Source organism: Cololabis saira, chromosome 22 (assembly GCF_033807715.1).
Source record: "Cololabis saira isolate AMF1-May2022 chromosome 22, fColSai1.1, whole genome shotgun sequence".
Lineage (NCBI taxonomy): Eukaryota > Metazoa > Chordata > Actinopteri > Beloniformes > Belonidae > Cololabis > Cololabis saira.
In genome coordinates this window covers 10,417,806-10,433,535 of record NC_084608.1, presented here as the reverse complement: position 1 = coordinate 10,433,535, position 15,730 = coordinate 10,417,806, and the positions used below count along the sequence as shown (strand labels likewise).

Here is a 15,730-nt window from a genome sequence, read left to right as displayed (position 1 = left end):
AGAACGAGACAGATTCAGAAAATTTCCATCAGGAGATGAAAAAAGAAAAAAAACTAAAGAAAATGGAAGAGTTTAATGCCTCTCTGAAAGGCTCGTTTGATAAATTTGTTACAAAAATCACCAATCCGACCGGGTCTCAAGCAGCCGCGGGGCCCCTCGTCGAGGCAAGAGATGATGATGAGGCAGGGGAAGGTATCCAGTATTTTGCTAATTGGAGAGTTAAAATTGCACATATAGACACTCAATCCGACCCGAAAAACCCAGGGTCCCCCCCCACCATTTCGTACAGGGCCTCGCAAATCTCCCAGGCAGCTCTGACTAAAATACTCAGACTTTTAGTCGACTGAAACTTGACACGACTAAAAGGAGAATGAACTTGACTAAAACTAACAAAAAATAAAATGATAGCTTGACCCAAAGACTAGACTAAAACTAAAAATGAAACAGGCTTCCAAAAACAACAGTGCACATGTGCACGTGTTTGTGCGTCGGTACTCACAGATATTAGCCGTGCCCTTGGGGATGGGCAGGTAGGAGCCAGCACTCCACGCTCGTCCCTGGTAGCTCCTCTTGCAGCGGCCGCAGTCGGGCCCAGTGGTGTTGTGTTCGCACTCGCAGCTCAACTTCTCTTTGTCGTACACGCAGCTGTTGGCGTGAAGATTACACTTGCATCTGACAAAGAAGAGGAGGAGAAGGTGTTCAGGACGGGGATGAAAGGAGACCCGCACATAAACATGAGTGAATTCTTCCACCGCCGAGTGAAAGACAGACAGCTTATTTCTTTTGTCGGACAACGCGGCTCAAAGGCAAAGCGTCCTTGACAAGAGACGGTGTCGGAACGCACGACTGCAACTTCAAGAGGCGCTAGTTCAAAAGAGACAGGCGGCGGCAAAAACAAATCTAACATCATTATTTCCTCGATTCCTTTCATTCTGCCCTCTCCACTCAGGAAGGTAGCTCTGATTTAATTGTCCCACAGGAGGATGCATAATTGTAGTACGGTAACAGTCAATACGTGAGGGAATATCAGGAAGATAAGGACCAAAATAAATAAGCAGAGGGGGGGGTGATGACAACAAGACGAGTTAAATTGTGGAACAAGCACTCGGTGAATGAAGGCATGGAAAAGGCTCGCGGCTCTGCAAAACGATGAATAGCTCGGTGTTAGCCAGAGGGCGGCACGGAGCAACAGCTACTACCTTCTCGGTGACAAATTAATATGAGATGAGATCTCAGAGGCATATTTTCAGTTTGGAAAGAGGGAGACCCTGAAGGTGCACTAAATCCCCACTCACATCCTGCTCGCCAGAGCCTCCATTTAACAATAAACTCAGCAAATTCCTTTTCTGCGCCGGCTCGATGAGTGTGAGGAGGGGGTTATCTATCTGTTGAATTAATTTATGAGCCTCACGCTGCACGAGGCTCTCAGAAAAAACAACATATTCAAAGCCGCGGCAGCGAACACGGGTGAGGGCTGGAAAACTTCCCGCGCCAAAGTGACGGGTACATGGAGAGAGCGTACTTTAAAATAGAATCTCGTGGTTTCTTATTGATTTATGCAAGATTACAAGTAGATGAATCGCCTTAAATAATACAAGTTTTAAGACATAAAAGTCTCGACTAGATACTTACAGAAGTACTAAAAAGCTCATGAGGTACATTGAAAAAAAAGTTGGTGACACTATTTTTCATCATGTTAGACATACAGTATGAATTTTAATCTGTATATTAATATTTTATGCTCCCTATCTCATTTTAAGGCGGTACTGTATTAACAGTTTGTGAACGGTAATTAGGCTCTGCCTCTTCTGCACTCTAAACCAACAAAACAGCCCTTAGGTTTTACTCCAGCCTCTTTTGAGTAAGCCCAACCCAAACGGATCTGATGCGGGGCGGCCGAAGGGATCCGGGTTTGATGAAATGCAATCCAACTTAAGGCTGACCAATACGGCCCGAGCGATGCAAATAAATTGGGTCCGAGGCTGCGTGCAACACTTCTAGAGTTACCGCAGCTCTGCGCCGCTCAATAATCCCCCCCGATCCATGACAATAACATCACAGTTACGCCGAAGGAAAACAGATGGAATGAGGATCGTGCCGTTTATTTCAGCCGTCCTTATTCGCCTGACAGTGATTTATGTCTGGTCACATAAAAACCAAGTCGAGCTTTCTTTTGTCTGAATATTAGATTTTTTTTTTATCCCCCATTTCACGGTATTTCTTATACAACCTCTATTTTCTTATAAGAAAACATAACTGAGGTTGAGTTAAAGCCCATGTGATAAAACCAAGACGAGATCAGACTCAACTCCCACAAGCCCTTTCTGTTGCAAAAGCCAGATTTTCAGTGCCTGTGTGTGTGTGTGTGTGTGTGTGTGTGTGTGTGTGTGTGTGTGTGTGAGAGAGAGAGAGATGCAGTGTGAAATGACTTCTAATGGACCCTTTGTGGTTTAACCTTCAGCTTCTTTCAACATTGGAAACATTTTAATCAGCATCCAGAAATGACAGTGCCGTCGGCATAATGATGGAGGACGCCGGTGTGGCCCGCAGGGCCTTATACCCACCAGCGCTGTTGTGCTTCCAATCAGCGCCGGGCTCGTGGACGTGCGTACCGGGGGGAAGGCTCCCTCAACGCAGCACCTGCACCTTCCAGGAAATAGCCAAGTAGACAAGTATTTAACGCCATTTTAATGGCAACTTTTCCTCCAGGGTCTCCAGTGCAGTTTCTTCATCTCCCCTTGGCACTGCGTTTCTCTTTGAAAGCAACCGTGGTTCGTCTCCTCCTGACCCGGTATCGATGTTTACATCAGACTCTTCATTTCTCTCCCCCGCTCTCAAACTGGGCTCCGGCAAATGAATATTCATGCTGCTCCGATGTCTTTCTGTTTGGGTGGTGCTCTCAAAGTGATATTGCTCAAGGCGCTGCTGAGTGTGGCAGCCACCGGTGAGTTAAAGGTCCTCATATGTATTCATAAAATTGCCCACAAGGCTGTGAGCTCAAATTGTTGACTGGCAGAAAAAATAACAACAATAATAATGGAAACCTTCACTGAAGTTTTGATTCCATTTTTTTTTTTTTGTCTGAGCGAAAGCAGCAGACACACTCTGGTATCTGTCAGCGTTTAAAGTTCTGCTTGAAATGTGGGGGCCAGGCGATATTGTTGGGTGCAAATGTATTATTTCTGCTTGTGTTGCTGGAGCGGAGCAGCCTACCGAGACTTATCACACCTTGAGCAGTTTGTCTCTGACCTCCGCAGAAACGTGATTCTGATTGACACCCAAGGTACAGACGATTGCTTTTGCCTCTCAACAAAAGGCAACAGAAAGCCATGGTTTTCTAGAAAATGCAAATTTCCTTTGTGTCCCTTCAGGTGCGGCATCTGCAGAACTCTTTACTTTCAGATTCATCTTTGTCTTCATCGTTTTTGCATAAAGATTTCAAGGCAAAGCAGCTTTTGGAGAGATTTATAAAGTAATTTAAAAGAAACACTGAATTGTCTAATTTACAAACGTATTCAGAACATTCACTCTGTTGGGATTTAACCATCTTTGGTAGCAACAGCAGCTTGACGACTTTTAGTAGGGATTCTGCAGACTCTGCAGACCTTTACGTCAGATGTGTCTTCCAGCATGAGAAGTGTCAATGCCTTGTCTTTGCAGCTCTGCTGAATCCAGTACCAGGCTTTAGCTTGGCCCCCGAGTTTCTTGGTGATTTTTCAGCCGTGCACCCTATAATCAGGTGTCCCTTCTGTATGAATTTTGTTGTTCTTACTGAGCTAGAACTAGTTTTATGTGGTAGTTTTATGTAGTTTTATGTTTTACTCCAAAATCTGTCAAAATGTTTTAGTGACTTTGGTAGCAACGAAGCCTGACTGATGGTCGGCCATTCCCAGCCGACACATTAAAGTTGGTGCTTGGTTGGACACAGGTTGCAGCGTCAGACAACATTAGATAACTAATTATGTAGCGCTGGCAAGCAACCGTCATCCAACATCCAACATCCAACATCTAGTCCATGTTACCTAACTGTAATTAGACGTCAAGCCAACGTTAGGGTTTTTAAAATAAACCCAAGTTTCCAATCTATATTATAATCCAATTATGATGTTGTTCCAACCTCACACTAACTTCAGGTGCCACTATTGCTGGCAACGATGAACCAATCAGAGAACAGGACGTAGTACGACCCTGACCTCCGCCACTTTTTATTGGTGGAAAACGAATGATTTAAAATGTGAGAGTATTTTTCTGTTTTAGTTACAACTGAACGATATTCTGAGTTATTGTGAACGAGTTGAATAAAGTTCAACTTACCAGACTGTTTTGTTTCTCTTTATATACGTTTTATCATGCGGCTTATAACCCGGTGCTCCTTATGTATGAAAATAGACCCCTTTATGTGCCTTATAATGCTGTGAACCTAATGGTTCTCAAAATACGCTCATTTAAACATCTCTCATTTTTCATTTAAAAAAAGGAGAAAAAAACAAAAAAAACATCTCTCCTTCAACTTTGATGGATGTCCAAGTTTCTTTCCCACAAAAACCCCCCGATCATGTAAATGCACCAAAATGTTGTCAATTTTGTGTGCCATAAGAATTAGGAATACTGTTAGCTACTGATAACGGAAACCTGTTTTTGCTTTTCCATTGCAGCACTATGCAATTATGTAGAAGGAAAGTTATCACCGGCTGGAGTGCCCTGTTTGCATATTGATTTTCAAAATGTATGTACCATTACAACCAAATAAAACAGAGCAATAATTCTTTTTGCATGTTAAACAGGGAGAGTTTCACTTACATATCTTGTATTTAGATTCATCGTTTGGAAAAATCGCATAATAATCCAGTAAAATTGCGCGCACGGAAATCTTCATAATTGACATTGCCAACCCACACATACCATACACGCACTACACACTCACTATACAAGCCCCCCCACACACACACACATATTATGGATCCACCAAAGTCCGTGCACGTGAAACGGTTTACCGTGAGCGAAGTTTTGGGAGCTGATTTCAGTACCACGCGATATCTAAACGCAATATATAAAATGATATATCTCAAAAACTAAAGTATGAATTCATTCAAAATAAATTTCATGTGGTTTGAAAGGCTTCTGTGTTACTTTTTTCCATTGACAATTTTAAGGGATCTAGTTATGGGATTTCTGTATTTGGAAAAATATGTGTAAAATTCAAAAACGATTAACATTTTTTTGGTAATTATTTGCAATTTTTAGCAATTTATTTAGTTATTATGGACTTGTAACATACAGATTATTAAAGATAATAATTCAAGAAAATTGGCTTATACGGGTTATTTGGATGCATAGCAAATAAAAATACTGTAAAAATATGCTTAGGCGGACTTGTTCTATGGTAGGTCATAAAGGGTTAAGATGTCTTAAACGCCACATCTGGAAACTGGTTTGAAAATGTTCAAGTGCTACAAATCTACATCCAGCTGAGATTATTCCTGGAAATGTTTCCATTTTCCTCAAAAGGAGCATCATGTTCCAAAATATCATCCACTGATTAATAGATATGATCCTGGATCCATGTCTGCAACATCCCGTCTGTGCCAAGCTGCTGATCCTGACAAACTGTGGAGGGGAAGCTCGACACGGCCCTTCAGTGGGTTAACTAGGTGAGGCAATTAAATTTCAATATAACGCCCATGTGTTCGTATGCAGAAGCTGATTGGGTCAAATGCTCGGTTAATGGGCACTTCTTTGGCACGTGTCTGTAAAACACACCGGGGGTGGCGAGAGCCAGCCGGAGTGGGTGTTTCAGCCGAGGCAGGGGGCAGCTGCTGCGGAGAACACTACGATTTAATTATGTGCCATAAAAATGAAACAGAAACAGAGGTGTGGCAGAGAAAAGGCTCTGGTTGAATGGTTAACTGCACAACCGGGAAGTAATATGATGTATATTTGTACCTGCTGAGTTTTTCTTGTTTCCATTAAACCAGTATATTACTGTGGCTTATTGTCGGTAGCGACTTACAATGCATCAGCCTGTCTGCCTAAGACGTTACCTGCTAATTGCCTTCTCTACTTTCTTTCCACCTGCCCTGGGAAGTGGAAGGAGTGGGATCTCAGCACCAGCTCTCCAGGGATGGGCCTCCGCCCCCAACCTTCTCCTAATTAAATCCATCCTCTCCTTCCCTCGCTCTCGTCTCTCTTGAAAGTAGTCGGTTTGAGAAAAAGTGGAAGGTGTGAGAAACACATGGCAAGTTCCTATTTTTACTTCTCGTATAGCATCAGTTTCAATTTGTTCGCCCAAGAACAGTGATTTGAAAAAAAGATAAAAAGCAAGAGAAAGAACCGACATAACAGAGCTGTTTGGGGATTATATTTACAACTCGGGCATTTATGAACAGTTCAGAAGCCCAAACTGCTGCTTACAGTAAAGAGTAGACGATTAAATACTGGACGTAATGATGCTGATGCTGTTTATTTGACCAATTCTGCCACACAACGGGGTATGAACTATGACATCACGTTAAAAATAACTTAATTACTGCTACTACTCCATAATAAATCGGCAAAACAACAAGTAAGCCTAGCAGTATATTTATTGGTCTATATCAGGGGTCGGCAACCCAAAATGTTGAAAGAGCCATATTGGACCAAAAACACAAAAAACAAATATGTCTGGAGCCGCAAAAAATGAAAAGTCTTGTATTAGAATGAAGGCAACACATGCTGCATGTTTCTATATTAGTTATAACTGGGGGAAGATTATTTTTTTTCATTATGCACTTCGAGAAAAAGGTCGAAATGTCGAGAAAAAAGTTGAAATTTCGAGAAAAAAGTCGAAATGTTGAGGAAAAAATCAAAATTTTGAGAAAAAAGTTGAAATGTCGAGATTAATTTTGAAGTACAATCTTGAGAAAAAAGTCGAAATGTCGAGGAAAAAAGTCGAAATGTCGAGATTAATGTTGAAGTACAATCTTGAGAAAAAAGTCGAAATGTCGAGAAAAAGTACAAATTTCATCAAAAAAGTCGAAATGTCAAGAAAAAAATCAAAATTTTGAGAAAAAAGTCGAAATGTCGAGAAAAAAGTCAAAATTTCTTAAAAAAAGTCGAAATGTCAAGAAAAAAATCAAAATTTTGAGAAAAAAGTCGAAATGTCGAGATTAATTTTGAAGTACAATCTCAAGAAAAAAGTCAAAATGTCGAGGTCAAAAAAGTAAAAAGGAAAAAAAGAAAAAAACGAAAAAGAAAAGAGAAAAAAAGAGAAAAAAAAGAAAAAGAAGGAAAAAAGGACATTTATTTATTTTCTTTTTCTTTTTAAACATTTTTTTAAAAGCTCCAGGAGCCACTAGGGCGGCGCTAAAGAGCCGCGTGCGGTTCTGGAGCCGCGGGTTGCCGACCCCTGGTCTATATCTTCCCCCGTTAGTTCAGTTCTTCTCCGGTTCCGTGCACTGAGGGGAATGTGCCACAGCCCGCTGCACCGGCCTGTCCCAGCCATCCATCTATCGAACCCTCAGCATTACTAATGTATGCAGTCGGACATGCTATCCAAGCAGGAGTCAATCAAGAGGTCTTTACTGCCTGTGACATGCCAAGTCAGTTCGATAGAATCGACAGGCTGGGCCTCACTGATACTGCCCTCAGCTAACGCCCGCTGGATGCAGATCCAGGGACAGAAGACGCACGGGGCCCGGAGAGACAATATCAGTGACATTAACTTAACCTGTCATTTCAAAAGTAACATCACTACTTAAGCAGTGGGACTTTTGCATGTGTGTCAGACACTGTGTCTGGGTACACATTTGCTACATTTGCAGCTGCACAAATGTCTGTTCATTTACAGGTATCTGACATTTTGCTACACATCTTCTGTTATCTCGTTCCTGCACCTAAAATCAAAAGCATGCACGTTACTTAATGTAAACTCTCAGGCAGAGGTTATGCATTCCTCTACTCGCCAACATGAAACCAAGGTACATCGCAAAGAGCAGGTGTTGTCAGTTCCCCGGCTAACAGGAGGGTTAACTTTAGCACGCTTACAATCTCTTTTCCCAGTTAAACCCTGGGCGAAGGTCATTAGAAGCTCAGGTGGTTGCTATGCTCACTTTTTTGTTGATAACAAGATCCCCTGGTGGACCGAGCGTTTCACTGAATAAAACAAGGTGCTGCATGGCTTCCTGGAGATTAATGACCTGCATGACATGTAAAGAAAAAGGTGCAGGTGTGTTTGTGAGGGAGCAGGAGGAGACACGCTGAGAGTCGGTGAGAAGAACTTGACTCACGCATGCTTACATTTGATTTTATTGGGTTTTTTTTTTTTTTTAAATATACCTTACTATCCAATGATAATCAGCTTTTCTCCTCGCACGATTGCACAAATTCCACAGATTCAGGAGACACCAATTTGTGGGCATACAAACAAAATATGCAAAAGCTACAACTTTTATTATGATTTTCTGCCAAGTAAATGTGATTTCTAATCTTTAATGAAGTGACCACCGTCTGTAGCAGCGTTTTATGCTCCTCTCACCCTTTCACTTTGTTCATTTCAACAACCTGTTCTCACTTGTAGGTATGTTTAAGTAGTGAGAAGTACTCGTCTCTCCCATGCCCTCTGATGTCTCTCAAGTTTGTTGCTGCTCCTAAAATCCCCCTGCCTCCCCGGCTCCACCTGTACGCTCCCGATCTATGGAACAGGGATTCAACTATGTTCATTAGGCTACTCCTAAACATCTCCAACCTCCAAAGTGAGGATTTATCAGATCGGAGCCTACACAACAAAACTCAAGGGTTTTATCATTAAGAAAGCTGTTGAAGTCTTTATCACAAGAGCAGTCTCACTGTTAGATGATAAAAATTATATATATAAAAATAAATTTAAAAAAATCTGAAATTCTGGCTTTAAAAAAGCATAAATTGGTAAGAAAACCGTTTCAGATCAAAACATAGACGATGCATGTCTGAGACTTATCGCCTGATCAGAATATACTTAGCAGTAGGAGTTTGTAACTATTATATACCGTACTTTTAACCTCGGCCCAAAGTACAAATATTATTATCAGCATCTGCACTTCGAATAGACACTGCAGGCAGAGATTCAGGTGTATTGATTGTTTGAGAGTATCCGTGAGTATCCGTGTGCTTGCAGACCCAGTCCTGCAGCTTCTGACAGCTGAACTTGCAGCAAGGTGATGGGACCGACTTAACCTTTACTGCAAAAAACAAATCTCTCAATTTGCTAGTTTATAAAAACAGAAAGTCAGGGGATTTTTTTTTAACCCCTAAAATGCTGAACCATCTCATTGCCAGTATTCTCCTGTAATCCTCTAGTGCATCTGTGAATGAGTGTACCAACAAAACCTGACTTTATGCTGCCCTGGTGTAAATTTGTTGTGAGCTTCAGTTAAAACTGTTAAATCTCATCGGGACCTTCGACTCCCAATCATGCATCATTACATTCGATCACAGGCAGCCCTGACCCCACATCGCCACCGTTTCACGGCTGCCCTGATAGTAACGTTGTTACAAGAGTTCAGGTCTGAAAAAGCTCTAGGCTTTTTCTTTCTTTCTTTCTTTGATTGATCTGATTTTCCTCTCCTCCTTTTGAGTTTCTGCACCATTGTTGGATCCTGTTCTGCTTGAAGGCTAACGCACCGTCAGATGGCCGTACATAATGAGCGTCTGCAATTCAGTGGCCTCCGCAAATCGCTTTTCATGACTCAATGATCCCATTATCAGGGAGTTTTTATCCATCACTCCCAGTCGTTTTCAGATCAGAATCAAATATCTTGCTCTGAGAGATTCGGGACCGCACTCAGCACCGACGTGGGGTGTGTGTGCGCTTGTGTGCACACAAGGTGAATTAGGCAGAAACACTGACGACGCCGTCAACACTTCTCCCTCTGCTAGAGGTGCTGTATCTGCTTCAGCTTGAGAGAGGGACGTACAGCCATATGGTGTTTTCTTCACTGACGAGGGCTTCTTCTCATGTCGCCCATGCCGATATGGCTGGCTCAGCGGGGCGTCTGACTGATGAGCGGATGGCCAACTTTCTTTTTGCTTTTCTGATTACAGCGACATTAATCATCAATTATTAGTCAACATTAATCTGAAATCTTGCCACAATGACTGTCTTTTTATATGTTAAGCAGTGTCATGAAATCTTAGTTGAACATCGCCTTTTATCGTTTTTATTAACAGACTGAAATGTTTCCACTGTAGCTTCCACCGAAAGGAATACGTCATTAATTGTTTCTGCAGAGCCTGGTAAAATGCTTGCCACCATATCTAAAGCTTTTTGTTGCTGTATTAACAAACTAACATCCAAAAAAAGCTTAATCTCAGTGTCTATAATATCTAATCTTGTAGGTATCATAAAAACTGAATAGCTATTATCAATGACTATGATAGAGTGCATAAACAACTTAAATTCCGTATGACATCTTATTCTGTTTTCTGTATTTAAGGGTCCTGTCATAGGGTGGTGGATGTAGGACCCAAATGCAGGAGAACAAGGAGGCAGGAGCTCCAAGAAATGTAATTTATAGAAATATGGAGCCAAATCAAGGCCAAAAGTTTTGCTAATTTGAAAATAAAATTTGAACCTGAAAATTCTTTTTTACAGTTTCAATTTTATTTTTTTCAGTATCAGATCTTTTTTTCAGTTTCAAATCTTTTTATTTCAGTTTCAAATCTTTTTTTCAGTTTCAAATCTTTTTTTTTCAGTTTTACGTCTTTTTTTTCAAGTTTCACTTCTTTTTTTTTCAGTTTCAATTTTTTTTTTCAGATTCAGACTTTTGGCCCCGATCTGGCGTGGGGGGCGTGGCATCAACTGAGAGGGGCGTGGCATCATGAGTGACAGCAGAACAGAGAAGGCGGGGGACGTTCCTCAGTCATGTTGCCTTCAGGAAACGTAGGTTGCAGAAGTTATCAGTAGAAGTATGATTAGCTCCGTCGCCGCTATCCTCCATGTTTGTCTTGACCTTTTCCGATTGCTTCCGAGTGACTCCCGCCCCCGCCAGAGCAGTATTATGACAAGGGTCGCTCTCAAGTGACGTCAAAGTCGCATTAATTCCGACCTGGCTGTTCACACTGAGGTCGCATTGCAAAACATCAGACCTGTATCCGATTTAGAACCACATATGGAAGCGACCTGAATCTGATTTGAAAAGATCAGATTCCATGTGACTTGTGCTGTTCACACTGTCATAAACAAATCAGATCTGAGTCACATATGAGCAAAAAAATCGGATTGGGGTCACTTGGAAACTGCAGTGTGAACGTAGTCAAAGAGGGTGGAAGCAGTACGGACCAGCAGGGAGCGAGGGAAAGACAAGACCAGATATACACAGAGGACTTGACGAGACACAGGTGCAAACAATCAGGGCAGATGGGAACAAGAGAAGTCAAGACAAAACTGAAACACAAGGACATGGGGTTTCAAAATAAAACAGGAGCTAAATACTAAACTGTGACAGGTCCAAACATCAAAGCCGCTGGAACGCATTCATTATGGTTATTATTTTATAAGTGGAGGTATAATAACGGGTATGTGTGGGCTCAAACCTCGACAATGAAAACATTATTTCCTGCGCGATTATCAGGATATTCCTGAGTTTCCCACCATTCCCATCAGTTTGTTGCAGTTAAGCTTGAGTTATGGTTCTGCGTCAAAACGACGCCGTGCCTACGGCGTGTGGTACACGTCGACGCAGACCACACGCCGTCACTGACGCCGTCACTGACGCCGTCACTAACGTGCACCTCCCGAAAATTGTAACTACGCGTCGAGGCGACGCAGACCACACGCAGACGGAGAGGGCTGTGATTGGTTGACTTGGTAGCAACGCATTTCCGGTTTTCCGGTTTGAAGCTGTCGTGAACTTTCAGCGCTCTTTTCTTCGTGTATGTTTGATTTTTTTTGTTTTGGTTTTTTGCACAATAGTTGTCCTTATCTCTTTGATTCACTGTGACCGGAAAAAGTCGGATAAACCATTCAGGAAAAGATCAGAATTAGCGGTCACGGGGGGTACTGCACCGCGACAAAATGGAGTGACGGAGAAGTCCGAAGGGTTCACGACGGCATCACGGTGACGGCGTGTGCTCTGCGTTGGTGTGACGCAGAACCATAATTCAGGCTTTACAGCTTCAGAAAAACGGTGGGGGAGTGAAAAACTCATCCGAGTGTCCGCTTTCAGTCGTCACAAAGTTTGTCAAACTTCTTTAAAGTTACATCCCCTCACTCTAAACTCAGCTGAACTGATTGTTTTGACAATCCTTCAATGCCTGCCAAATTTGAAAAGTTTTATGGAGATTTCATGGGGATGGGGTGGGGGTGGTTGTTGACGCCATTAAACGGTGGGCTACGACCGACCGACGCCTGCGTATAGTTCTTATAATTAGCACCTCACCTGCGGTAGACGGCAGCTACCGTGCTCTCGGTTTTGGAGAAGCAGAGATGTGCTCTAATTTGTTAGCAGCTGTTCAAAAGGAGGGCTACAGAGGAGCCAGCTGTCACCATCTAAAACGACACAAACCTCAGAAAATTCAAAGCAGTTTGAAGAAATACCACAGTGGATTTTTACTCTATGTCACTTTTGACGAGTGACAAACCGAATAACTGATGTAGCCGGATAACTAAGCCACGATTTGCTTGGACTGCCATCAAATTTGAGGCTTGAGACGTTTTGAGGGTGGGATGCGGTCCTCTGTTATCCTTGCTGTTCGTCTACTTCATGCTCCAAACTAGCACCGTGACCACCGATGCTGCAGGAGGCAAAGACTCGTAAGTATTTTTTACAACCCCAACCCACTTTAATATGCCAGAGCTGTAAGAAGTTATTGTCTGTTTATCCAGCTCGCTCACCGTTGCCGAAAACCGTCTGCTATTGAATATTAGCGGTGGACATGCAGTGTGTCATGAGCCAACGCTCCGAGTCATCAAATATGGATGTAGTTCTTAGAGATGGAGGGTTAAAACAGGAGGAGGGCAGATTTAATATGATGCATATGAAACCACATTTTGCAGAGTTGCTGGCAGATGGTGGAAGGGATAACAGAGGAATAACCTCAACAGCACAATGAGCATCATCCATCATGAAGCAAAAGGATGAAGAAACAATGCCATCCTAATCTCCAGCTCCAAATCAGAACTGCATTAAGGGTATTAGACACTAAAATCTTGCTAAAATAAAACCAAACAGAAAATGTAATTCTTCAGAAAACTAGTATTTGTTTGTTGTGATGTAAAATAATTAACTGCAGAGGTGTAAGATGATGTTTGAAGGCGTCTAGAGGGGGTAGTTTATGTTTCACTAGATGGTATTCACTATGCAAGCGTTGTTAGCATCCCTCCTACCTTCAAACCTGGACTGAAGCATCGATACGGTGGTGGGAGCTGCAAGTGAATGAGGGGTCAATGAGGGGATTAGTCATGAAACCCTGACAGGAGGGCCCATTATGAAGGTGGCTGCAGTGCAGAATATGGGAAGGAGACAGAGAGAGCGAGAGGAAAAAAGCCTCTCCATTAATGAAATGGGTCACCATATGAATGTTGAATGTGCTCCGTCGACACCGAGGAAGAGAAAAATGTCTCCGATATGTACGCTTTCTTCGCCTGAAAGGAAGAAAAAGTCAAAGCAGCAGAAAATGGTGATCCTATGGAAGATAAAGGGCGTGTGAGAAATCAGGTGGGGAAGTGACCTATTACACCCACTGAGAGTGTCATCGTTTTAATGTTCCGCCAGCAAACACTAAAGACCTCAGCTGTACGGTGGTATTAGTAAAATTAATATACACTTTTCTCATAATGGGAATTGAAGATGCTGCATTCACTGACTATAGATATGTGTGGGTGGATGAGTCTATGCTTTGCTTTGTGGGGAGCAGAATTCTGGACAGGTTTAATGGGTTATTTAAGACTTAGGCCCCGTTTACACGGAGCAAAAACGGTGCCGTTTTCATGCGTTTTGGCCTTTCGTTTAAACGAAAACGAAGCTCAAAGTCACCAAAAACGATCATTTCTGAAAACTCCGGCCAAAGTGTAGATGTTCAAAAACTCTGTTTTCACGTTTGCTTGTTAAAGAAGCTTGAGGCAGGATTTATGAAAAAAAATTGTATATGTTTTAATTTTTCTATTAATAATGTCAGATGAAGCGTTCCAAACCAAAAAGAGTGAGCCCTCTAGTGTATCTGTCCGTTGACTTGAACAGGCTGTGTGCTGCAAAATGTGCTGCAAGGCTGGGGGCGCTTTTCCCGCGCTGCCCTGCAGATGTGACGTCACATGACGCTGCATGCACGTTCTCCCCGTTTTCCCGTGCCCGCTTCGCTGTTGGCTGCAGTACCCCCCGACGGCCGTCGTGGTGAAGGGTGGCGCTAGAGAGTCTAATTTCTTAAAAGGAGCCTCATGCTCCTTTAACGGAGGGAAACAGAGATTTAGGCTTCAGAACGTCACATTATGCAACAGAAACATCACCAACATCATGTGTGCGACCTGTGTTTACAATTTGTCAATATTTTCTTGTATTTTACCTGTTTTATATTCTAAAGTTACACTTAAAAGTAACTCCACTTCTCTGTCACTCCAAACAAAAGACTCTCGTTCATCTTGGAAGTAACTGGCAGTCAAAGCTGATTTATGGTTCCGCGTTACACCAACGCAGAGCCTATGGCGTAGGGTACGCTGCGACGCGCACTGTACGCAGGCTACGCCGTCGATTTAACGCAGAACCATATTATTCAGGCTTCACACGTGTCATTTGTTGACGTTTTTTTCCAGGATTCCGATTGGCTAGCATGACTTTATCTTCTCGTTACACTGCCCCCTGCAGGTTTGGCTGCTCATAGCACCTTAACAGCTATTTATGCGGATTCGTGTAAACGAGGATATTTTTCAAAACGTAGAGGGGGAAATATCCGTTTTTGTAAATACCCGGCTATGTGTGAACGTGGCCTTAGAGCCTGGTTTTAGATCCACACCTCGGACCTGGGTGGTAACTAATGCATCTGCAGATACCCTTTAGATCCGTATTACTGTGGCTGGACACTAACACAGTGAGGCTAAGGACTACCACGCCGAGGATGTCAAAGTAATACACCACACATTTCTCACAATGTTTTCTTGGCTGTTCTTGTGGACTTGTGAAAGCTTCATCAGTCGGAGCCAAAGCACTCTCCCAGGTCTAAATCCTCATCTAGCCGGCTGCGGTCTAAATCTGCGCGTTCTTGCTCCGCTCATTTTGTCAAAGATGCATCTTGTGGAGATTCGTGTAGATTAGAGAGGACAGGGTATCCTAGAACTCATTCTGCATCAACAAGCAGCAGTAATGGCAGAGGAAAGAGCCTATACATGCCTGTTACAACCTTAAAATACTGATGCTGTGTAACAAAATATAGTTTTAAGAGTTTATGTGTGGGAATATAACTATTTTATTCTAATATGGATGGTTGATTTATTAAGACAGAGCTAATTAACTTCCATGTTACCAGCAGAACTCGTGATCATCCTCCAAATTATGTTGATCTGAGTTGAAGTTTCCAAGTACACAAGTCCAAAACTGGTGTATTTGTTATTTGAAAGACAGCCATTATCTGCTGCTGTGATCAGAAACACGCCAAGTTAGCGAGATTAGCTGCTAATTTGGCTGCTAATGACAGATTTTGCTAAACTTTACCGCCAACAATTGTGGACTGCAGTCACTGGCTGAAAGAATTTGAAGTCCTTCTACAAGGTCACTCTTGCAAAATATAT

General features: G+C 42.4%; 1 protein-coding gene across 6 annotated transcripts in view; it reads right to left on the bottom strand.

The window, feature by feature from the left end:
• The window catches only part of ntng1a (netrin g1a), a 165,036-nt gene that overhangs the window by 47,283 nt on the left and 102,023 nt on the right, over nt 1–15,730 (bottom strand). For all 6 annotated transcript variants that reach the window (XM_061713659.1, XM_061713656.1, XM_061713658.1 and 3 more), the window contains exon 4: nt 500–672. In XM_061713659.1, the coding sequence (XP_061569643.1) occupies nt 500–672 (173 nt within the window). The remainder of the gene's footprint in view (nt 1–499; nt 673–15,730) is intronic.